The sequence below is a fragment of the Kogia breviceps genome, chromosome 6, assembly GCF_026419965.1.
Source record: "Kogia breviceps isolate mKogBre1 chromosome 6, mKogBre1 haplotype 1, whole genome shotgun sequence".
Classification (NCBI taxonomy): domain Eukaryota; kingdom Metazoa; phylum Chordata; class Mammalia; order Artiodactyla; family Physeteridae; genus Kogia; species Kogia breviceps.
In genome coordinates, this window is record NC_081315.1 from 8,047,043 (window position 1) to 8,072,895 (window position 25,853).

Below are 25,853 nucleotides of genomic sequence, written 5' to 3' on the forward strand. Positions count from 1 at the left end.
CTGATAGGAGTGAATTGGTTTTGCTTTTGCTAGTGTATAAAGGAGGTATGGGTAAGAGAAGAAACAGACTTTGAAGTCAGAGTCTGGATTGGACCTTGCTATTATTAGCTACTTAAAGGCTTTATTTCTTCATCTATAAAAATGATAATTAGAAAGACTTCCCTGTACGGTGGTTAAGATTAAATGAGGTAATATATGCAAAAGAGCACAGCACATAAAAGACCCTTAATAGTCATATCCCTTTCTCCACCTTTTAAAGAAACAAGATTCTGAACCATATTTATGCTAACTTATACTTTACAAGGCATAACTGATCATTGTCTTAAGGAAACACCAAAAGAGGTTAAATACTATTCCTTCACGATTAAACACTATGTTTGGCTTATTATTTAAAATATCTAATGCCCATTTCCCCACTAACATAAAATTAATAAACATGTAATTCAGTGCATTGACTCACTGATTTAGCAAACATTTTGTCCTCGTTGCTGAACTTATAAAAAGTGCGAGGTCAGGAGTCTGAACAAAATGAAATAGATCTCTGCCACCATGGAGTTCACCAAGTTACCTTCAGGGGATGCTCTAGAAGAGATACTTGTGCCGAAAGACTGCAACTATGACATGTTATTCAGTCGATGGCAGGACATTAAAAATTGCTTACATTAAATGCATATTGCTGAGTTCCCACTGAACACTTGTTTCTAATTTTTAATACATGGAAATGCTGCAGTAAAATATACCACAGGCAATATACTGTAGAAATCACAACCATTTTCTTCTTATGTACCAACAAATATTTTGGAAGAGGGAAATGAGAGATAAATCTTGTTTTCAATCAAATCGAAAAGATCTGAATAGGTACAGGTACTTTATTTAAATGTTGCTTTGAACACTGAGATATGATTTTAGTATGCTTACAGTTACTCTAATACATACTTTTAAAACAATGGTCAAAGCAGCAATTACATCAGCCCACTACAGAAGTGCTATACACCCAATTAGTACTTTGGTAAATTATAAAACAAATGTACACAAGAGCACTTTAGCAGAAACTAATTTGGGAGACAGCAGACTGCTAAATTCTGTACAGGAATCCAGTGGAAGAAGAGTCATTCTTGGAGATGGAACAACGCCATGACTTCACAGCCTAGAATGCACACTGTGACCCTCAGTGGACCATTTCAACCATCTGACAGCCAAGGGGAGCTGCCAGAGAGTCAATTGGTCTCATTCCAGATGCCAAAAGCAGCAGGCAGGTCGTCACAGTTTGGCTTCTAAAGACGTGACTTTTTATTTCTGCTGAAGTCATCCAGATAAGTGAACATAAGAAATGCAATAAAACGTAACCCAACCAGAATTTTATGTCACTTTGCACAGACGCGGGTATGTGAACTGAAGTGCTAAAGGAAAATACAAATACATGTTTGTGTTTAAGGGTTCAATGCTAAACTTTAACCATCCCTTCCCCCACTGCACCTTGAAGCATTTTCTTATTATAATATTACTGTGAAATTAAATCCTTGTCCATTCTTAGAAAGAAAACTAAATGTTCTATCTGATACTGAAGAGTTAGCATAGGCATACTCATTCTCTGCCAAGATTTGTTTAAAAAAAAATTAAACTCCACTTAGAAATAAATTACATGCTAACAATTCTTCAAAGTAAGTAATTTCCCATCATAGAATACTGAAATTCAAAACTGATCCTGCCAAGACTTTATTTTTTTTTTTCAGAAAAAGTGCATAAAACTTTGATGCACTTAACACAAGGGTCTGTAACAAATAAACGGTTGATGGAAAGCAGGACTGCATTTATACTTGAATATATAAGGTACTTAAGAATTTATGCTTGTGAAAAATCACAATGATTTTAAGAATATTTTGCCAAATCAATGATGGCAAATAAAGTTAGGCAACACATTTTAGAAAGATGATTTATATACTACATATAAATGAAAGGCAAACGTAAATACAATTGATTTAAGTTTAATTACATTAATATAATTTACACCATACCTATACCCACGTGGTAGTAGCCACATGGCAAATTCACAGTTATAACTAAACTATTTAGAACAGTCCTTTTGTTCCACTACTATTTGCATAATTCCCTGTAATAGACTTAAAAGCCTAATACATGTATGCTTATCTTTTATGGATTATAATAATCTATAAGTTATACTTCAACGTTGTGGCTTGAAAAACAGACACTAGTGTGTTTTTATGCTTTAGTCAAAGCTGACTAGTTTCAGGTTTTAAAAACTTTCAGGTTGAGCAGAGCAAAATCCACTCCAGACCAAGGCCTACATGTCCTACAAATTCTTCTTTGTCACAGATGGCAATCCACCCAATGCATCAGTGACTCTTAAACCTCTGAAGTCAACGACATCACTCCCACGCTTGTTTTTTAAAGTAAAAGAGAGGAATAGCAATGTGAAGAATTCAAAACAAAAATAAAACCTACATTTTTAGAAGGTCATCTTGTGCTTTAGAGTTTCTGTTTGCTTGTTAGTTTGGAAACGCTCCATACTCCTAAATGTAGCTTCCATGTTTATGTCCCAAGACCCTACTCAGAAAGAGGGAGAAAGTTTTCCAGGTTTCTTAGCCTACCTTTGGTTCCTCACTTCCCAGGCAATGAATAGGAGACCATATCCTTTCTTGTAATGTTTTTCTTTCTTTTACCAAACTTCCTTGAAAAAAAAAAAAACAACCTTGAAATATTTCCATACCACTTTTTTCCAAAGGATAATTCCTGATTAACACAGGCAGGAAAACTCAAGATTTATTATCTTCCATTCCCAAAAAGGTGAGATGTGAATATTGATGTTGTGCCCTCTTCCTTCTAATAAACCTTGAGTAAAACTTAAAGATAAGTCAACCCGAAAACTAAGAGTTGAAGGTACATCAACTTTATCGTTTTGGTTTTTCTTTTGTTTCCACAGAACTCCACGCCATTCTTAACACTTCAGTATTTTTCTCACATCCTATTATTTTATATGCAAATTACAATATAGCGATGTAGCTTAAATGCTGTTCTGTTCCTAGCTTTTTCCACATAAGTTACCCACCACAGAATATCTCTTACATTTTTAATCTATTTCCTTATCTCCCAGTAACCATTGGTTCTCCCCTCTGAAACTACCCTCAGTTTGTCAAGAGTTCTTAGAGATAAACATATCAATAATTGAAAGCTAACTTGGTGAAGGAGCTATGCAGGATTGTTCCCTTTCATTTTCCATTCGTCTAAAATATACATATATACATACACCTACACAGACAACAAATTTACACTGTCTGCAGAAATAAACTGCAGATGTAATTCCATACACACATTTAGAGATTCACATTTTAACAGCAAACTTACACACAGATATAAGGAAATATAGTTTTATACTCCTAAATTACATAGCAAGCTGGAATAGATAAGGCTTTTTTTTTAGATTTATTCTTTCTTAGGAGTCTTAGAAAAAGGAGACATAAACCTCACGCTATGTCTGTAGCAGTTATCAGTCAATGTGGGATTATTTTTACTGACAAATTATCCAACTTGCTTACTCTATACAAAAAGCGATATAAACATACTGTATACAAAACACAAAACATAGAATTCGAGATAACAAATGGAAACGTTATACAAAATACTTGATACTGTCAGTATGTAACTCTGTATAGCTTTGACCAAAGAACTCTTAGCCTGGACATTCTTTTCTGATATGAAGGAATAGTCGTAGCTATAGAGCATTCTTACCTACAGAAAAACAGGAATGAATTGACTGGGGGCAGGAGAGACCTGGCGACAGAGCTGAAATACGTAAGTGCACTGCTGCACATATGTATACAGCTGAGCAGTGTCATGTTCGCTGAATTAATTTCTTTTCCATTGTTAACATTCATCAGTAGGTGATCCAGAGTACAAAATACAGTAACAGAGAACTCAGTTTTCATACTTACTGCTTGGTACAGTTATTACAAATAAACACTTGCAGATAACCATTGAGTAGCTGTCAGAATACTAGTTTTGAAGAACTTGAAGGCAAGAACCGGGTCAAATGAATAAAGAGCAGAAATGGTCAAAAGAAATTCATATAGAAGTCTAACACTCAGCAAGTGTATCAAAACCATTTTTCATTTGCTCACTCAGAGACACATTCACGATAGCTGAATTACACGTATTTATACTGAGTATGTACAGTTAGTTGAACATAAATATGACAGGTATTTATGAAAAACCATGTGCATGGTTACTGAGTTCATAGTGATTTGTGTACTTGATCTAGTGAGTCCGAGGGTCACCTTGGTACAGTCGACTTTTTACAGTCTTATCCGTTTCTTGACACAATCAGTGAAAAACTGCCCAGAGACTCCAAGTCCCAGCAAGTGATCAGGCCCATCGTCCACTGGAGGCAAAGCTTCTGCTGAATGAGAAGTTGATTTCAGAGGTCTTGTATTTTCCCCAAGCACCAAAAGGCACTACTACTGCAGTAGTGTTATCTTCAGTGCCATACTGTATTGCCTGCAAGTTACGGCAGGAAGGAAGACATGAGCAATGGAAATCAGAGTCTGTACAACAAGAAATGGCCTTTCTCTGGAAGGCCAAACTGGTTTAAAACATAGTTACTGATGCAGTTATTTCACAGTGGTTTGTATCAGTTGCATATAGGATAACTGATGTCCCAAACAACTATGTTAACTATCTGCCACTGCAGCAGTTTTGGCAATTAAATACACCAGTGGACTAAGGTACAAGATACATAGCTCCTGAAGAAGAAAACACATGTAAAGCATTTAGCATAGGGACTAATGGAGGGTTAAGGATTCAGTGTTAGCTCTTACCTAGCAATTCTGCTCCTAGGAATTTAGCTTAAAGAAATAATAACCTAAGGAAGTGGATGTGTATAAAGATATAAAACTGTAAGAAAGTTTATTACAGTCTATACAAAATAGAAAATTGGCATAAACTAAACTTCCTACAGTGGAATTATAACTCAATTTTAGGAACTAATGCAAATAGCAAATTATATAGTCAGCATTAATAAGTGCTTGGGATTACAGCAAACGTACTTCAAAGGACCTCAGAGCCTGGGACTCCCTGGGTTCGATCCCTGGTCCGGGAAGATCCCACATGCCGTGGAGCAACTAAGCCCATGTGCCACAACTATTGAGCCTGCACTCTAGAGCCCGTGAGCCACAACTACTGAGTCCACGTGCCACAACTGCTAAAGTCCGCGCGCCTAGAGCCCATGCTCCTCAACAGGAGAAGCCACCGCAGTGAGAGGCCCGTGCACCGCAACAAGTAGTAGTCCCTGCTCGCTGCAACTAGAGAAAGCCCGCGTGCAGCAACGAAGACCCAACGCAGCCAAGAATAAATAAATTTATTTATTAAAAAAAAAACAAACCTCAGAGCCTGAGGTCAAAACTCTGAAGAAAAAGACTGACAAAAAATATGTGATATAGGGGCTTCCCTGGTGGCACAGTGGTTGAGAATCTGCCTGCCAATGCAGGGAACATGGGTTCGAGCCCTGGTCCGGGAAGATCCCACATGCCGCGGAGCAACTAAGCCCATGCGCCACAACTACTGAGCCTGCACTCTAGAGCCTGCAAGCCACAACTACTGAGCTCACAAGCCACAACTACTGAGCCTGCTCTCTAGAGCCCGTGAGCCACAACTACTGAGCCCACGAGCCACAACTACCGAAGCCCGCAGGCCTACAGCCCGTGCTCTGCAAAAAAGAGAAGCCACCGCAATGAGAAGCCCGCGCACCACAGCAAAGGGTAGCCCCTGCTCGCCACAACTGGAGAAAGCCTGCATGCAGCAATGAAGACCCAATGCAGCCAAAAATAAGTTAAAAAAAAGAGCTATCTATCCAGAATATTAACACATGGAAATTTTATGTTTTTTTTTTACTGGATATTATCCAGCTTCCAAATTTTAGCTCTGACTGGCACGCCGACATACCACTCATCCATATACCTTTTTGTATTTGTTTGTTTGTACACACCCATTTTTCAAAACCAGAAATTGACTATGCTATAGTGTTTCTATATTGGATATTCATGTGGAGCAGTCTAGTTTAAAATGGTCCAGTGGTTGGATTCAGGAGCTCGGCTGTCTGGGTTTGAAGACCAGTTCTGCAACGTGACAATCTTGCCATCTTGAATAAGTTACTCAATGTCTCGGCCTCTGGGCCTGTGCTATCTTCCTCTGTGAAGAAGGGATAATTCTAGCTCCAGCCTCAGAGGGTTATCATGATGATTCTATGAGTTAAATACATATGAATAGAAGAGTGCCTGACACACAGTGACATTAGTATTTGCTAATGTTATAATTTACCAATGCTGTTAACCATCATTTCAAAATGTGTGCAAAGCCGAAAAATAAATGCAGCTCATTTCCTTGGCATATTAATTTTACTTAACTACTTGGAAGAACTGTAACAAAATTTTTAATTGGAAATATTATGGAGTCAGATGTAAAATTCAATGTAATACTAAAGCTAAAACACAAGATTTCAAAGAAATCTCCAGTCAGTGGTGGCCCCTCCAGGCTGCACCAAAACCTGCACCTGGCTTTGTCCTCTCCTCCCTGCCCTGGGACTTCTGTAGCAGAAGCTCTGCTGTGTGTCACCTGTTCAGTAACTGCATGGGCTGCTTCATTGGGATCATGGCACTGATTGACGAAGTCACAGATCTCTTGACTGTTCACCATGAAGTTAATTCCATCTGTAGTGAGGACCAGGAAGCTGTCATCAGCATGATGTAGCTGCAATCAGAAGCAAATGCACAGGATTATAAACTAGACTCAGCCTTAGAATAATCTTTATAATTCAACAATTTTATCCGTTTTCTGAGCGGTCATCTGTGTTTCAGAGCTTGTAGGCAAACAGAGTGAAAATGGAAGGCCTGCATTTAGGGCAAAAATAGCAACATTTAGCATCAATCACGGAGGAGAAACCTAACATTTACTCAGTAACACCACGGAGGAAGAAGCCAGATAGCTCATTGCCGACAGGCAGCTTGATGTAATGGCTCAGAGAACTGTCTCTGGAGCCAGGCTCCCTGGGTGTGAAACCCACCTCTATTTTTCAACTGGGCAAACGCAGGTAGGGTGAAGTGTATGTGCTCCAGATTTGCTTTCTCTGTAAAATGGAGTAGGAGTAGCTATTTTGAACAGAGCCTGGCACATAGTAAACTGCTATGTAAGTATTTGTTAGATGAAATGAATATAAGCGGGATATCTATAAGACATAAAATTGTTCAATAAATTAACAATCATTTGCTGCCATTATTGGGAGCCTACGCCATAATGTGCCAGGTACTAGAGCAGGCTGGGGGTCGCACAGGTGATGCGTCAGCTCACCACTGGGTGTATGCTGGGGGAAGTGTAGCGTAGTGGGGACAGTGATTAGTAGCAAGCAGAAGATGTCACAAAAAGAGAGGTGGGACAGTCATTTAGCTGGAAAAAGGAGGTCAGGCCCAGCTGCCGAGGGAGGGTGTTGCTGAATGGCGAGGGGCAGGTGAGGAAGGACAGTACACAGTGATGCTTCCGGGCAAATTCCACAGCAGGGTGAGACAAAGCCAACACTCCCTCACACGTTAGGCCGGGAAAGTACTACCGTTATTTTATCTGAAAAGTTTATCTACCCTTCCATTAATAACTTCTTTTTAAAAGCCATTCTGGGGACTTCCCTGGTGGTCCAGTGGTTAAGAATCCGCCTTCCAATGCAGGGGACGTGGGTTCAACCCCTGGTCGGGGAACCCGCATGCCGCGGGGCAACTAAGCCCGTGCGCCACAACTAGTGAGACCATGCTCTCTGGAGCCCGAGCCCCACAACGAAAGAGGAGCCCACGCTCCGCGAGGAGGAGCCTGCGTGCCACAGAGAAAAGATCCCATGCGCCACAATTAAGGCCCGACGCAGCCCCGAAACAATAAGTAAATAAAAAATGAATATTTTTTCAAAAACTAAGAATAAAAGTCACTCTGGCTTTAATTAAGGCTTGCAAGAAAGCCTGCGGCTGCAGACCGTCCTGCATTCCTTCCTTGCCTGTGTATCAAGGGTTTGCAAGTCCTTTCTTACCTTAATCCTCTTTGTTTCCGGTTCTGCTATCACACCACTGGTTTTAAGATCCAGATCTCCAAGACTCCTGGTCATCGCCAGTCTGCCGTTCACGTGAGGCTGTCCCAGACTATTCCAAGCTACAAAACCGCCACATTTCTTAATCCTGGTCAAAAGAAAGTTAAAAGACTACGTTGTGATACCCAGAAAAACCAAGGCTCCGTCACACTGAAGCATAAAATCAGTTTAGAATGCAAGGTTTTATTTCTCTCTTGAACTACATAAACACTATCCTTATAGAAAGATGGATGAGTGGAGGTAGTACCTTTCTTTTTCATCTTTTCTTTCTGGAGTATGGTCAATTGTCAGCTTCATGGGTTTTCCTTTTCTGCACAAAATAGCTCGGCTATCGCCAACACTGGCTACAACCAGTTCAATGCCATCTCTCAAAAGGGCTACTGTTGCAGTAGTCCCAGAGGTCAGAAGGGTCGCTGCAGACACGATGAAAAAGAGTACAAGTCAGTGACAGTCAAATGATTGGAATTTGTATTACAAGATAAAACACAGGCATGTTAAACTAATGCTGAAATGTATCATTCTAATTTAACTAGAGCTACGCAAATAAAATGCAAATGAACTATGTAAGAGCATGCAGAGAAAGAGGTATTTAATTCAGTAACAAGGCTCCATGCAGACAGAAAAAGTTGCTAACCTAATTTGGTAAAAAAATGCATCACTGTCTCCAAATGGCTTCTATTTATATACAGTAGGGTTCACTTGAATGGATGATTATTACACCTTTGTGTGTACATCAGGTGTTGGGGTTAAGAGTATTACATTTTAATTAGATTGGCTACTATGGCAGGATGATTTAGGTCTACAGAGCCCACTCAGGCAAGCCAACTGTTCTAAAATCTATGCACTCAGCTTTTTTCTTCCATTTCTTACCCCTATCCTGTGAAATTATTATCAGTTAATAGGCTAAGCAAGATATTCCAAGTGCATCATTGGCTCTTCAAGTACTATATTTTATATTCTTTCCTTCTACACCTGTTTTAATTTTACAAATGTTCACACACACACACAAAAAATCCTAAAATGGTTAAAGGTTCACATTCTTTTCTCATCCTTGTCCTCCCCAGACATGAAACAAAGGTACAGCCATCATTATATTAGGAGTAAATCTGGAGGGCAGGGAATGAAATTCATTCTAGTTTCCCATAAACTTGGTATAGTTCACACTTGTAGTTCCACCGGGATCTAAAACAATCAACCAGCCTGTCCCCAAATGCACGACAGTGCCGCCAAGTGCTAATCCTGTGGTCAAGCCCTGGGCCCAGAGCACTTCAAGAATATTAATTTCCTCTCCAATAACAAAATTATACGTTGCTTGGCTGGAGGTCACCGCTATTTCCTCCATCCAATCCAAAGAGCATTTCTGCCTCTTTCTCTGGTGTATTCTAACAGTGTCTGCCCTAAGTTCTTTACTACTTGTTAAAATTTTTGAGGGTGCATTGAGCCTTGTCAAAGTGAGAATACTGTGAAATTATGGGCTAAAAAGGAAAGCATATTGAAAAAAATCAAAAAAGATAGCATTTAAAGCAGGTATTATCTTCAGTAACATGGTTAATTTTTTAAAGCATCTAAGTAAAATATTCAGGTGATCATCTAAAGATGATTTTGACTTCAAAGGCAGATTTAGGAAAAATGAAGTGCTATTGACTGACTGAGGTTCAGTCTTTCCCATTTTTTTTTAAGACAATTTTGACAACAGCAGTAATGCATTTTGGAAAGATATATATGCATGTATTTTCCAATCAGTATATTAAAATGCCTGCTTTAATCAGAAGAGGAAAATGGAAAAAAAACATGAATAAACCCTGCTTAATCTTCTATATCCGTGCTGAATTTACTTTATGGAGAAAGAGCATATAGAGTTGCACTATCTTCCCATTTATCTCGTTTGATTTTGGAACTGCTGTGCCAAAGTAGTATCATCTTGGCAAAACTAACATATATTACATATCACAGTTGTACAACACAAACGTTTTAGTGTATCAGTGATGTTTATATTACAAATGTCAACTTGTGAGTGTCCTAAAACATTATACAGGGGAAGCTTTACGGTTTAACCTCTGTAATCTTTTCAAATGATTAGAAGAGCCAGGCGAGAAAACACAGGCGTTTACTCAGATGCTACCTGTCCAGGGAGTTTAGTATTCTCCTTTGTTTAAACTGGCAGGAGCAGCTTTTCTCTTTGTTTTTTTTGGCCGCGCTACACACCAGCATTCCCCGACCAGGGATCGAACTGGTGCCCCCTGCGGTGCAAGCTCGGAGTCTTAACCACCAGGGAAGTCCCAGGAGCAGCTTTTTCTTAAAAGTGGTTTTTAATTGGCTACATCAAGAGTTAAAACTTCATAAATGAAAACTTCAAGTTTAGCTGCTTAGGATTATAATTCATGGCTCTGCCATTTGGGAATTTAAAAGAGCTTGAGTTTTTAACCAACCCAACTGCACAGTTCCAAAATCCCAGGATTTATGGGAAAGTTTTCAAAACTCTTGATTCTGGTTTGCTAAGCATCTAAGAATATGAATATTAAATCGGCATTTATTTTCATTTAACATTTAATGTGGAAGTAAAAATTCTCACTTTTTTCCCTAACAACAAAACTATAAAACTAAGACATCTTTCAATAAGTTCTTAACACTCACTGGACATTTTCTACTGCAAGTCATCTCAACTAATGGGACAAAGAGGATGTGGGAACCTTCCAGTAGTCCAGGCTAGGAACCGCTGGACTCCTTCACCTGGGACAAAATTAAGCAGATCTCTCTTTCCACTGAAGCCCAGCATATAGTGTCCACGGGCTCCAGGTCTAGAGCTGCTGAGCAGGCACAGTTCTCTGCCACAAATAACACGCACAGAGGCAAATAGGAAATTCACCCAGGAATTGTGCTCAAACATTACAAACCTGCAACACAGGGGAGGGTAGAGAAAGAGCTGCAAAATAAGGGGAAGGGTTTTATTTTGGTGAAAATTTCACTAGAAAATTATATAATATTCCAGGAGATGCCAAATCAATGATTCCAAAACTCAGTTTGCCCAAGTTGATGGTATTTTGTAGTTGAGTCTGTTTTTCATCACAGAGCAACACTTCTTAGTTTTGTGGCTTCCCAAGGTAGGATAACCTATATAGAAATGTATGTGTACCAAGACACATATTGTGGTGACACAGACACACATCTACATACTCATGCACACACACACACACATACAGTCAGTCAGTCTTGAGGAGTAAATCAGTACCTTTATTGAGTTGAAAAAAATGCACTGTAAATTTGGTATCAATATCAGAACTGTCCCAGTTACAAAAGGGAAAATTCATGGGAATTCATGGGTAGAGCACTGAATAGTTCATATCTGACAAGCATACCAGAGAGGATGTAAACTACAGTATACCACCAAATTACTGGGATTTAAATATAAATCAAGAAGGAATCAAAGCACCTCCTATACCAGATACAAGGAGTGACTTATTGGTCAATGGTGCTAAATGCAGGGATTTTAGTATCTAGAAGGCATTTTTTGAGTAGACGGTTAATTTAAATTAATTGTTTAAATAAAGGCTAGCAAGGCTCTTGAGCTGTAATGAATATCTACAATTTCATGTAATTCATAAAATGGGAGTTTCTGCAGCTCTCTCTTTCCTCCAGTGTTGCAGGTCAATATATCAAAAGAAAAATGATCAAGAATTTGAATGGCAACATAAAGAGTAAAGCTGTACTTTTCAAAGTATAACCCCCCCTAGTAATTATTCAACTGTGTAAAAAATAATATGTATAAACCAATACAGTTTCAGTGTTTACCAAAAATGGGCGTTCTAGACATGTATGAATCATAAACACTAAATCAGTAACAAGTTGAAGCAGTAACAGCACAATAAGAATATCTCTTCAATGCTGTCCCTATTTTTTTGCTTTTGGCTGCCTCCAACATAAGAAGGGCAATCAGAAGAAACACTGCATTTCTCACACTGGTTATTTTTTAGTTTAATTCTTCCATAAAGAGATCAAGTAACATGAAGAGCATGGAAGTTTCCAATGAGACTCACAATGCTGCCACCAACGTCTCCCACTCTGAACGTCAGGGCAAGTCTTCTCTTTTTGATCCATTTGTCTCTTGGGGAGCTTTGTTGCTTTCAAATCTTAAGCAATCTAGAAACACTTCGAAGAGTTTATCGGATATATAGGATGTCATCTAAGTTTTCTACCATCTGGTTTAAGTGACAATTTGTTCATTAAACAGTAGACTAACGGGACATCATTTGAACTTACTGGCTGGTTTCATTAATTGTAAAAATACACATGACTGGTATAAAATGAATACAAAATATTCAAAGAGGATGATGAAATTAGCTCTTTGTAAATAAGGGTAAATTGGAAATGCGTCTACAACAAATCAATAAAAATAGCCAGCAATTTCTTAAGGGCTGTTTCTTGATAAGTGGCATTCTGATTTTATTCTCCTCAAACTACCCCCATTTTAAACTGAAATAGTAAGTATTTTAAATGCTAATGAGATAATTTGAAGTATTTTATGCAGATATTGGATGAAAGGCTTAAAAAGAAGAGAGTGTTTTATTTTCACTGTATTATTTTCACTTTCTTTTGAGAAAGCTAATAGTATGACGTGGGGGCACTCTTCCCTACCTGAAATTCCAGCATTAGTGGTTCATTCCTATGGTTTAGCCAACCTCTTTCCAGCTTTCCTTACTCAACACTCAAAGCCCCCCTAGAAACGCTAACTTATTAAAATATATACATTATATTAATAATTCAGTTAAATCAGCTATAGGATAATCAAGGAATAAGTTATAGTAACTTTGGTAAGAAAGAGTAGGCAGTGGAGATCAGTTTAGTCCAAATAATTACTGAGTACCTTCCAGACTCTCTACAGGGTGCTGAACCCTAGAGATTCAAAAATGAATAAGCCATGGCCCATACCCTCAAGCTCATCACAGAAAGTGTTCAAGGAGGGAAAATGGCGCTGATGCTAAAAGAAAAGGTGAAAGAAATTGGAGAGGGCAGACTGCACTTACTTCACAATTTCATTTAACTAGCATCGGTCCTACTCAACAGCTATGCCAAAAAGAATATTATTCGCTCTTATAATACTGATACTGCTTCAGTTCTTACTAAAAACTAAAGAATGTTTTTTTAATTTAAATAACAACTTTGAAATCTGAAGTGGTACACTTTTTTTTTTAATCCACTTATTGAAAGGTTAAACAACATAAGGCATCCTATCTTTAGTGGCTTTAATATATTTGATAGAATAGCCCCCAAATATCAAAAGGTAATTTTTGCCACCTTTGAAAGCCTTGGCAACTGATTAAGAATAAATTTAAAGTTGTTCTCAAAATACTTACTTAAAAAAAAAACCACACAGACTAATTGATCTATAAGAATACATCCAAAATAAGACTTAAGAACAACAATGTCATAGCAGACCCTTTCTTTTTCTATTAGTAGTACACTAAGCATCATTCTGTCATGCTCCGTTATACTTGCAAGCAAATGGCCATCAAATGAAAAATAAATTTTAGAATATCTTATGAAAGGTCTGAGATCATTAACTCAAAGTATGTGACAGAGCAACTAAGTTAAATAAATAAATTTTCATTTCATTATTAGAAATGAGGTACATTTTTATGATTAATTTCTTTGCACAACTGAATTGATGTGAGAAAGGTATCTTTAGAAAGGTTCTTTTTTTTTTTTTTTTTTTTTGCGGTATGCGGGCCTCTCACTGTTGTGGCCTCTCCCATTGCAGAGCACAGGCTCCGGACGCGCAGGCCTAGCGGCCATGGCTCACGGGCTTAGCTGCTCCACGGCATGTGGGATCTTCCCGGACCAGGGCACGAACCCGTGTCTCCTGCATCGGCAGGCGGATTCTCAACCACTGCGCCACCAGGGAAGCCCTAGAAAGGTTCTTTTAAGGTAGGCAAGCTACGTCAATTCTCTCCCTAAGTTCAAAATTCCCTTTAACTGTAATTTATTATTTAATAAATGAAAGGAGTACTCTCAATTTTATACCAAATCTATCAGTTTTAAGCATCTTAATCAAGTAGGTCCTTTACAAAAGGGCTGACTGCGCCCCATGAAGGGTTAATGGTTTTTGATTGTTGGCCACATTCCCATGGTAAACTTGAACATTCCTTTCTGAAAACCTTACCCAGTGAGCTCTACCTATTTACACAACAGCTGGGGGCACACCACCTGCACTACAGCCCATAAACTTCGTGGTGTGATACACAGCCGACCTGCTTATGGATGAGATAAGAGCATACCAATATTCAGAGTTATAAAAATACAACTGTAAGAAAGTGTTTTGATGTCCTCTTCACTTTCGTATGTTTTCCCCACGAGGAACCAGTACAGAATCTCTTCACTTTTGTATGTTTTATCCACGAGGAACAAGTACAGAATCTTATGCTAAAATCTACCGTCTCTCAACCCTTGTTTTCACAAGGTGAGGGGCCAGCTGGAAGGCGGGGGGGGGGGGGGGGGGGGGTTGGTCCAAAGGAACGAAGAAGAGAAAATGGGCCTGAATAAAACGAGAAAATAAATCCCTGAACTGAACAGAGAGTGGACTCTAATGCTTTTCGGAGAAGTATGATGGTGATAAGTTTCTCGAAAAAGAGGAAGAAAAACTTCTTAAAATGGCAAATAGAGCCATCCTGGAGTCAGCCTCTCTAATACTTATCATTAAATATGCCCAGGAGAGAGGCCACGGTGGGAGCCAGGAACAGCTCAGCCCTAACTCTGCAATTGACCTTTTACCTCTCTCTGGGTTTCACTTCCTTATCTGTGAAATGGTGAGAATTTCCAGCCCTACCGCACTCCAACTGAAAATTACAAAAATAACACTGCTGTGGTACACTTAGACCTCCTTTAAAAAAACAAAAGGATGAACAAAACACAGATGAATGTTACTGCATGACTCATTTTCAAATCGGTTATGAGGTCTATATGCATACATTTAAATGGTTGCTGCAGAAGTTTTCAAGATTAACTTTTTGAGCAATAAATTGGGGGGCCAGCTAACCAAAAAACATCAGCTACGTTTTCCTGAAATGGTTTTGATAAATTTAGTCAAAATCAGAAACATTTTACTTTCAAAATGTAAGGTCATACAGTACACAAATTCTAAAATTCAGCTGACATGGCTTTGTGTTTAACAAATTTAAAAATGTCAGCTAGTTACCACAGGAAAGCTGCAAGATCAAGCTTTTTTAAGAAATGGAAGAAAAAATATCTTCCTTCTAATTTTACAGAGTAGTGCATATTGTCCTTTTCTGTTGAGGACCAATTAGCAATTTTCTTCTGGTGTGGACATTTACTCTCTGGCTAGATTAGATTACCCTGTAGTGAATTTCAGTACTTGCTCATCAGATTCCTCTAAAAAAAAACCCAAAATAATAAACCCTCTCATAGTACGGACCTCTTGCCCATAAAGGAAGCAATCAAACAGATTAAAAAATGTTTTTTAATCTTTTTAAAATTGAAATTCAATATCAGAACCATTTTGGAGCTCCAATTTCTAAAACAATCTCCAATACAGTTCATTTACAAGTGGATTTAGTTTGGATTCCAAATAACATTTAAAGTGATTCTTCATTTAAAAAATCATTTTCAACGTAAGCATCCTTACAAATAAACTTACATTAAAATTCCCACCCCTTAAAGGGCTTAAAGTGTTTCCTTTTCCCCTGAAATGCCCCAGGACAGTAAGGAAAGAGATTGCTTTACTTACCATCAGCAGACAGGTGGGCGTGCCTTGCAAAGGCTTTATCTATTTCTAGAAAAGCCAAGGTCAACACAGTTTCCAAGTTGTCCTCCTTAGGAAGCAAATCCCTTCGTGGAGAGGAAAAAAGAGCCCCAAACAATCATTTGACAACAGGTTTCTAGCCTTCCTCTTGGTCCCTCCAGCTAGCAGTCATTCCATACAATGGACCTCCGTGGCTTGCCTTTCAGAGGCTTAAGATCCACATATTAACGAATCAAATTGAGAAAGAATCAGGCACAGAGATAAGCCTTTAAAAACAGTAAAATAAAAGTCCAAGTCTCCATCCTTCAAAAATTAATCCTCACTATCACAACCCTTTATATTAAATTTAAGCCACTGAGTTCCTTTGTGGAATAAGGCAAATAGATACATAAATCAACGGATGAACGGTCTGAATAACTATGCGTGGAGAGGAGAGTCACATGGTCATAGTGTCACGTGTTCTCCCCCGCTTTTAATTCTAGCAGTAGTGTGACCCTCAAAAACACGTTAATAATAATTGTGGCAAATAAACTTTTTAAAGAGCTCCAAAGCACCCTCATTAAAAGCATTTTCCCGATTCTAATGCCAATCATCTAAAGCTATTTTCAGCAAGTATTCCAAGCTATTCATACCACTTGAAAGAATAATTACCACCTACTGAAGCACTATGTGCCCTGCACTGATGGGAGTAAATGCTACTCATAGATTCTCAGAGTACATGAGATCATGTACTTTATTATGTTAATTCACCTGAAATGTTCACAAGTTAAGTGCTGCAGATTCTGGTCAATGCTCTCACGGAGGGAGTTGTTCAAACATACATATTTCTGAAGTGGTAATAATCATCTGTAATAACTGTCATGCTTGAGCAACTGCTTGTTCATAAAACAATAGTGTGAAAGCACTCAAATAACTACCTTAACAATGAGTGTTGGGACTTCCCTGGTGGCGCAGTGGTTAAGAATCTGCCTGCCAACGCAGGGGATACGGGTTCAAGCCCTGGTCCGGGAAGATCCCACCTGTCGCGGAGTAACTAAGCCCGTGCGCCACATCTACTGAGCCTGTGCTCTAGAGCCCACGAGCCACAACTACTGAGCCCCCGCACCACAACTACTGAAGCACACGCGCCTGGAGCCCGTGCTCCGCAACGAGAAGCCACCGCAGTGAGAAGCCCACGCACCGCAACGAAGAGTAACCCCCGCTCACCGCAGCTAGAGAAAGCCCGTTAGAGAAAGCCCGTGCACAGCAGCCACGAAGACCCAATGCAGCCATACATACATAAAAAAACAAACAAAAAACAGTGAATGTCTCAGCCAAAAGGTGAAAGTTTAAACAGGAAGCATAAGGCACACTGCAAAGAGGGAAAGTCATTGTATCATTTGTACGTACAGGATGCATTTCTCCATGTGGGTGTGACAGAAATCGGCCGCCGCAGGTCCGCCATGGCCGTCATACACCGCAAAGTACAGGACTTCGTCTGTCAGCTGAGCAAAGCCAAACCGGTCTTCGTTCTCTTTTCGTTTGCCAATCTGCGAGGCGCAGCCCACGTTCGCCAAGCTGACCTTGGGAATCGGCTTGCCGTACTTAATGCTGGGCGGCAGCAGAATCGGCTCATCGATGCGGTTATCCCAGATGCCGAAATTATCCCACGTGGCTGGCCGTCCGCTACCATCGGGGTCAAACCGAGAACACCTGGTCTCTGAGGTGGAGTTGTGGCACGTGGGCGTCGCCCGCCTGTCGTCCTGCAGCAGGCGGGCGCTGAGCAGTGCTCTCTTCCTCACCTGGTTCCCAGCACTTCTAACCAAAGTAAGTAAGGCAGCTGTTGACATAACTCCAGAGGACTCAGGAATGAGGGAGAGGTCGAGGGAACAGCAATGGGCTGTCTTCCAGAAAAACGATGCAACTGAGTAGAAAGAAACAGAGAAAGAGAGAGAGAGAGACTCCATCAACAACTTCAAATATAACTGATGTATTATTAGGTGGCCCCAAGAATGAAGTCTGTAAAGAAGGTGGCACTCAACAGCCATTTCTAAGAATCGTGGGTCAAAAATGAATTGATTTACCGACCCCATTCACAGGGTTTAAATTCTATAAAAATTTGACAATGTGCACAGCTCGCATAGAACAAGTGCTTCTCCAACTTTAACCTACAGTCACTTTGGCATCTTGCTAAAATGTAAATTCTGATTCAGCCTGTCAGGTGTGGCCCGAGGTGCCGTACTTCAAACCAGCTCCCTGGTCCCGCAAACACGTTGCTGGTCGGGCGGGCCCGCACTTCGAGTAGCGAGAATATAGAAAACAGGTGCAACTAAATAGTCTTCCCTTCGTCAACTCCAGCGCTCTGAAGAAAAGGTGGGGAAAAATATTAACAGTAACAAAGTCTCTTACGAGAGTTAGAAATTTAAAAAAAAAAAACAAAAAAAAAAACGGGTTAATAGAATATTTATGGTAGTTCTGTACTCAGAGGGTGCCCAAGTTTTACCAAAGATACAATCTAGGATCTCAGTTCCGTTTAAGATTTCCCAACTTACTAAACTTTATTATTCTGGTTAATGTAAACTGGGTCGTGCAAACACGTGCCAGAGGCACAAGGATAAGCCAGCTCTCCTGTGTGTGATCTCAGGAACCGGGGGGGGGGGGGGGGGGGGGGACTGCCTGACTTATGAGCCACTGATCTGTGCATCTACATTAACAGCTGCAGCTCATCCGAAAGCCTCCCCTGGGCGCTGGCAGGGGGAATTCCTACAACCCCACGGGAAGGGCTGTGTTTCTGGCAGTTTGCCATACAAATAAGGTTCTAAGCAGAAATTCGTCTCCATAGTGTTTTGTTCTGTTACTTTATGAATTAAAAACCAACTGTAGGGCCTTCCCTGGTGGCACAGTGGTTGGGCGTCCGCCTGCCGATGCAGGGGACACGGGTTCGTGCCCCAGTCCGGGAAGATCCCACGTGCCGCGGAGCGGTTGGGCCCGTGAGCCGTGGCCGCTGCGCCTGTGCGTCCGGAGCCTGCGCTCCGCAGCGGGAGAGGCCACAACAGCGAGAGGCCCGCGTACTACAAAAAAAAAAAACCAACTGTAAAAAAGAGCACAATGTTACGATTTCATAATGCCGGCGGAAGGTATACCGGTGTTATATTATTCTCAACTGCACGTCTGAACTGTTTCACAATAAAAAAAATGAATTTGAAGAAAAGGTATCTCTCCAAAAGGCACACATGAACACACAGAAAAAGCCCAGCTTGAATTCATCTACAAGAAAATGCATTACAGATTTGAAACAATCATTTTCAAATAAGTTTTTGGAAATCAGTCTAGCTGTGTGTAGGAAGGACCATTACTCCTTTCAGTAAGTGAAGCGGTAGAAGGAAAGGATGAGGTTCCAGAGAACGCCCTTGGATACCTAAGCAATGGAAGACATCTGAGCCCTGCCTTCTCAGAATTTAGAATGAAGATGGCCTCCCAAACTATTAATGGGTCACAGAAGACTTAGGAGGCCGTTCCCTCTTGGCCTTTCAGCTAATGTCATGTACTAAAGTCTGAAACTCACTTCTTTTATGACAATACTGGGGTCGGGGGAGACATAGCACCTCCGGTTATCAAAGGGACATCACATCCCATTACCAAAAAAAGAGGTGTTTACTCCTTTGCTTCTCTTTGAAGGTTTTATGTTATTCAGAACCAACAACGGTGTCAAATAAAGGTAGACTTGTGGAGAACTTTCAAAGTATAATACAATCTAGCAAGTAAGAGAACTAAGTACTAATCTTTGATGGAGATAATTCACAAAGCAGCTTTATGTTATAGAAAAAATAAAACTTTAAATATGATTATTAAACATTCACATTTGAAGAGTGCACCAGAAATTAGCAAAGTACTATTCTTTTGGCTTCAGTCCAAAGCATGCATACCATACTCAGCCTTGTGCCACTTTGTAGTGACACACCTACTTTAAGCAAGAGTTCTAGAATTCCAAACTAGGAAATATTAAGTTTTTCTGCAGCTCTTCTAGGATACACTCTCCCTCTCTCTCTCCCTCTCCCTCTCTGTCTCTGTCTCTCTCTCTCTCTCTCTCTTCCAAAAGTAAAATAAATAAAATGACCAGAGCTGCACTCATATCAGGGAACATATATCCACTGGAAACATTGTCTAAGAATGAAAACATGCAGCTTGAGCAGTTTCTTGAAGCATAAAGTAAAATCAGTCTTCAGCCTGGCCTCCTTCCTCTTTCCTTATCTATACAATCATCTCAGAGAGTAAGCAGAATAGTCACAGGAAAATATTTACTTTAAGGCATACTATTGGCTATTAGGGTAGATGAAATGTAACAAAGATATATTGCCAGCTTACAAAACAAGGTCAGCGTCACTTATGCAAGCAGGGGAGTGTCTAAAGAAGTGGTTCAGTCTCCTTTGCCTTACGCAATATATAACTAAATCATTACTAATCTGAGGGAACAACTCAAAGAGGACCTGTGTTCCCAAGCTAAAGAACAACTTTGAATTAAACCTGCACATCAAGAAGTTTCCTTCAGAGCTTCAAGCTACAAATCATTCATCATAGCCCACGCCCCCCCATGCCCCTGGAAATAAGAGGCGCTCACTAGCAAGTGGAATTTATACTGTGGGGAAAAAACAAAGCCTTAAAAAGAAAGTGTTCTTTATAACAAAAAGAGTAGAGAACAAACTGACAAACACCTAAGAAATATTTTTATTACATGTCAGTTCAGCAATTAAAAATGGGCATGGGTTTATCGTTCTGCAAACCAAAAACAGTTACTCAGGAACCCTTTATGTCAACCTCTCAATCGGAAATCAAGGCTAGCTTATTTTCATTTTAACATTTACATTCAGTCTTTGAAAGTCAAAGTAATCCAAAAGAGTCAAAGGGCAGGGCTTCCCTGGTGGCGCAGTGGTTGAGAATCCGCCTGCCAATGCAGGAGACACGGGTTCGTGCCCGGGTCCGGGAGGATCCCACGTGCCGCGGAGCGGCTGGGCCCGTGAGCCGTGGCCGCTGAGTCTGCGCATCGGGAGCCTGTGCTCTGCAACAGGAGAGGCCACAACAGTGAGAGGCCTGCGTACCGCAAAAAAAAAAAAAAACAAGAGTCAAAGGGCAGAAGTAATTCTGCTTGAAAGACATTTGAAGACACAAAAATGTTGGAGGAAAAGTTAAATGAACCAAGAACACATTATGCTGCAAAAATAAAATTTAAAAACTAGGCTAAGCAAGAAAATAAAGACAAATAAACTTGATTGGAATCCTAGCTACATAGCAGGTTATTTATATAAGCAACCTAGCTATACTAATAGTCATATAACATAAGGGGGAAAAATGGACAGTCTTCCACCTAGGCCAAACTGTTTTCCAAATTCTTTTTTATTCCCCAGTCAAAAAAAAAATGTATGGCTCATGATTTACTTTAATCACACGAATTTTTTAAAACGTGAGTGTGAGCCTGCATAGATTCTACAAACTGACAATAAATAAACGCTGAAAATACTCTCCATTTTCATCATTGTAACATTCATTTGTGTGACCAGGCCTCCATCTTCCTCGTCCCCAATGCTTTTGGTTAATCTCATGCTTTAAAGTCCTGACACAGAACTCTGACAATTGAGCAGAGTTGACCCCTGACTGAACAACGCTGACTAGCAGGGGGTATTCTCAGCAAAGAGGGTTAAATGAAATAAGTTGTGAGTCCACAAGAGTAGGCGTAGAGATTCCACAGTAGAGTGCTGGTGAAAAGCCACATCCTGAGAGTAGGAAATCTCAGGTGAAAAGCATCAGAAAGGGAAAAAAAAAAAAAAAAAAGGCATTTGGTTTCTGGTAAACTTTTGAAGTACACACTTTGTTTAAAAATAAAAGGTGGGGGGAGTGATGAAGAAAAGCCACGTATACAGCTACCAGATTGCTCTGCTTATTTTACATTTTCATCTTATTCCAATTTTATAATCCCGCAATGATTTAAACACCTTGGAGCTGTCCAAATGTACTTTTGGAAAAGGGAGGCATTCGCAGTCTCTGGCAGCAGCGTGCACTTAGGAACTGAGTTAAACTGCTCTTGACTGTTGAGAGCAGGTAAAAAGTGCAGTTTATTGCTGTCTTGTTAATTAAGCACACGCCAAAATTACTCAGGAGTTCTAGGGATCTACTGAAACTTGCTTACATTTATCCCTCTAGCAAAAATATTTAACGAAGTATTCACATTTGTCCATTATAAAGTGGCACTCTGGTATCTTTATATCAGGAACTTACACAATGCAAACACAGGTCATTTTAATATTCTTAAGATAATTCTTTAACCACTCTAGAAAAAAATAAAAATCACCCCAATCGATTCAAATATTATGGAAACCTCCAGAATGTATTTCAGGATATTTGGACTCCAGTATCCTCTTTACCAGTACCCTGCTAGGAGAAAGGAAAGAAAATCTACTAGTCTACATGAGGGAGGAAACAAAAACAACAGAAACCTCCAGTGACTCCTCTGAGGTTTGATGTGAACATATGTATTTAGATGTGTGACTAGAGAAAAGGATATGGGAGCAATGAAAAATATTCATCATTCTAATTCCATAAATATCTTGTAAAACGTTTCAGTTCATGTGGATACAGACCATATTCCAAACCTTCATTTAAGAAGAATTTTCCAGAACAGCTGAGTATAAGGTGTGTATTTTATCCTTTTTCATTTCCTGTAGAGCACCTAATACAACGTTGAGATCTACACATTAAATTTTCAGTAATTTTTTTTTTAAAGCACAAGAATTTTCCTTTACGTTCTATCACCAGCACCTCTCCCACTCTTCCTCTTCTCTAAGATTCCAGTCAAGGGAATTAGGTGCCTGTGTTGGTGACCAACAGAAACCGACTAAGGTTCCAAGAAAAAAATCCTGAAAAATTATAACTGAGACTTTTTTTCCTCTAGACGACGACACTACTGCTGTCTTTCAAGACCATCATAATCTGTCACCTTAGCTGCCCAATTCTGAAAGCGCCGACCGCCTCCTTCTTTCCTCCGCACTGGCTGTGTGCAAGGGCCGGAGAGGCCTTGCTGCACATTTCCAGTCTGAGGCCCAGAAAGGCCGGTGGAGCTTTAGAGACTCCGAATTCCCTGGCTATTGCCACCCGGAGTCTCGCCTTTGTCATCTGGGAAATCTCTAATCTACAGACAGCGGCTGTGAAAGAAGACGTCAGCAGCCACAAGGCCTTGGGATTATATTGCGCTCTTGGCAAGACCCACGTCCCTCAGATCAACCCCAGCCATGCAGGGCTCTGCATCCTCCTCTCTTCCGATCCCCTGAAAAGCTCACCCTTGGACAGTTCGGGATCCTGGGCTTGGCTCGCTGGCCGGGACAGCCGAGCGAGCCAGGGCGATACAGCGCAGCAAGCGCAGCCTCCCGCCGTCGCGGCGCGCGGCACTGCGGCCGGCTGGGTTCCCTCGCGCACCTTCCGCCGCCCGGTCCCCGCCCCCCAACCACAGTCTCGGCGGACAGATTCCGGCCGCCGCCACGTCTCCCTCGGCCCGGCCGCAGCTGCAGCGGCGACAAGGCGCTGACCCCCGCAGCATCCTCGCGTCCGGGGGTTGGGGCTAGGCGACTCGGGGCCTCGCTAAAGGGAAGCGAGGGCGGCCGGCCCCTGCTTCCCCTCCATCGACCCTTCCATGGTCCCCTTCCTCCTTCCAGCCCGGCCCACCACCCTCGCTCGGCAGGAGTCTCCAGCTCGCAGTCAAGTTCAGGCCGAGCGCGAAGGCTCCGCAGGAAATGCCTGCAGCCGGTGGCTCAGCCAAGGTGGGCCCCGCCCGGACATGCTGCTCCAGACCTCGAAAAGAAAGCAAGCTTCGCCCAGAGAACCCAGGCACTGACCGCCGGGCTCGGACTGAAGGGACTGGGGAACTAAACAGATATTTCCCCTCCCCTTCCCTCCCCTCCCCTCCCTGGGGAACCCTCCTCCGTTTACCCTCCATCCCGCGGACCGGGAGCAGTGGGCTGTGTCCCCCGTCCGTAAGTATCATAAACGGATAAATAAATGAAGTACACTCTCCAGGCTCTTACCTCGTGATGGCAATGTCCCTGGAAAAATTTTAATTAGCTAACGGAGGGCGGGAGGGGGATTTTCTGTAAATAAGACTGCCTTCTCCGATGTTTCCAGTCTCTGGAGCAAGCAAAACAGCCACTGGCTCATCTGCTGGAAATTCTCGAGAATTTTTCTCGGGCAGCTGCCAGATGGAGAGAGGAAAAGTCTGTTCCCGCCGACTGATGGCAGCTCCGACCAATCCGCGCTCAGCAACGAGGCGCGCCCGCCTCCCGGGCTCTCGGTCGCAGCCAGTCACGGGTTCTGACGGGACCAAGCCTCCCCGCAAGGGCAGTTGGACTTGGCTGACTTTCAGCAGCGCACCGCAGAGCGACGTCGACTTGGGCCAGTGGTGGCTCGCGAGGATGTCCGCCCTTCCGAAGGCCGTGGCGCTCTGGCCAATGAGGGAGCGCCTCGGCGGTGGGTGAGGTCGAGAAATTTGGTACCTCGCCAGGGGGTTGAGGAGAGGCGGTGTGCCGCTTGGGGCAGTGACAACTAGGAAAGCCGGGACGGAATGCCAACACTTTGCCTGGGCGGAGGTAATGAAAGGCATCTGGTTTCATTGCTATTCTTTGAAAAACTCACCGTGCACCGTTCTTTGTGACTGAACAGGCATCTCGTGATCCCTTGAGAATGTGTGGGGGTTTTTTTCACGTTTTAAAAATTTATTTATTTATTTATCCATCTATATTTATTTATTTATTTAGCGGGGGTTTGGGCTGCACCGCGTGGCATGCGAGCTCTTAGTTCCCCCACCAGGGATGGAACCCCTGCCCCCTGCAGTGGAAGCGCGGAGTCCTAATCAGTGGACAGCCAGGAGACTCCCCTTGAGAATGTGGATTCATTTATTCCACAAGTATTTCTGTGTGTTCAGGGAGGACCTTTTGTGTGCCAGGCGCTGGAGATAAATCTTGACACAAATAGACATGATAGATGCCTTCATAAAGCTGCCAGTCTAAAGAGGAGGAAGAGGGAGAAGACAAAGAGGTAAACAAGCAAATAACATAATAACAAATCATGTCAAGGAAGGAAATAAACAGATGTGGATACAGAGGATAATAGGAGGTTGAGGTTAGCTAGAGAGGGTTGTTCTATAAGTACTTTATAACGTTTAAACAAAGAGTGAGAAGCTCAGGCAGCCACAGAACCTGGAAAGTGATGCTTGTTCTGGGCAGAGAGGACAGCAGAGCATATGTCCTGAAGTGGGACAGCTTGACATTTTGGAAGAACAGAAAGGCCAGTGTGGGTCTAGTTTAGAGGGAGGGAGAGGGCAGCATGACAGAAGGAGATGAGGTAGACAGAGGCCACAGGATGTAGCCAAGACTTGGAATTTGCTTTACATTTTACATATACTGAGACTCTATTGAGGCATTTTATGCAAAGGTGGTTTAGACTTTAAACTGCTTTGGTTAATGTGTAGGTGAATAGGTAGAACAGCTTATTGGGAGACTGGTTAGGAGACTAAGTCAGAAGGACTCCAAGGTGGGAGATGACCTGTTTTAAACTATGGTGATATCACTGGAGGTAGAGAAAAGCAGAGATTTTAAAGATAAATTATTAGCTTGTTTTGACGTATTAGGTATCCCGGTCCCTGGACAACTGTTCTGAAACCAGTTCATTGAGCATTCTGTTTAGAGAGTGATTCAATTTTCATGGGCTTCCTGGAATTTTCTGTTCTTTAATCATTTTATTGAAGCCGTATACACACACGCACACACACACACACACACACACACACACGCACACATACACGTGCATACCTGAACCATCAGACAAGGCAATCTTATTTACAGAAAGCCCCTCTCCGACCCTGTTATGTGTGTGTGTGTGTGTGTCTCTCTCTATATATATAAGTGCATATATCCCAAGTATATACAGCTCAGTGAATTTTCACAATCTGAA

At 41.4% G+C, this 25,853-nt stretch overlaps 2 protein-coding genes across 6 annotated transcripts in view; one reads left to right on the forward strand and one right to left on the reverse strand.

Moving 5' to 3' along the window:
- Positions 1 to 25,853, forward strand: part of LOC131758814 (probable E3 ubiquitin-protein ligase HERC6) — a 133,400-nt gene that overhangs the window by 1,002 nt on the left and 106,545 nt on the right.
- On the reverse strand, positions 862 to 24,120 carry PPM1K (protein phosphatase, Mg2+/Mn2+ dependent 1K). 5 transcript variants are annotated; one of them, XM_059066853.2, is made up of 7 exons: positions 23,933 to 24,120; positions 17,274 to 17,787; positions 15,870 to 15,970; positions 8,379 to 8,544; positions 8,075 to 8,219; positions 6,625 to 6,759; positions 862 to 4,512 (listed from the first exon to the last, which is right to left on the reverse strand). In XM_059066853.2, exons 2-7 carry the CDS (start codon positions 17,711 to 17,713, stop codon positions 4,381 to 4,383), a joined length of 1,119 nt encoding a protein of 372 aa, XP_058922836.1. In that variant the 5' UTR covers positions 17,714 to 17,787; positions 23,933 to 24,120; the 3' UTR covers positions 862 to 4,380. The 5 variants fall into 5 exon arrangements, with proteins under 5 accessions (XP_058922836.1, XP_066891586.1, XP_066891585.1 ...); XM_067035485.1 differs by having other exon boundaries at positions 862 to 6,254; positions 23,933 to 24,095; XM_067035484.1 differs by lacking the exon at positions 23,933 to 24,120 and adding an exon at positions 23,192 to 23,727.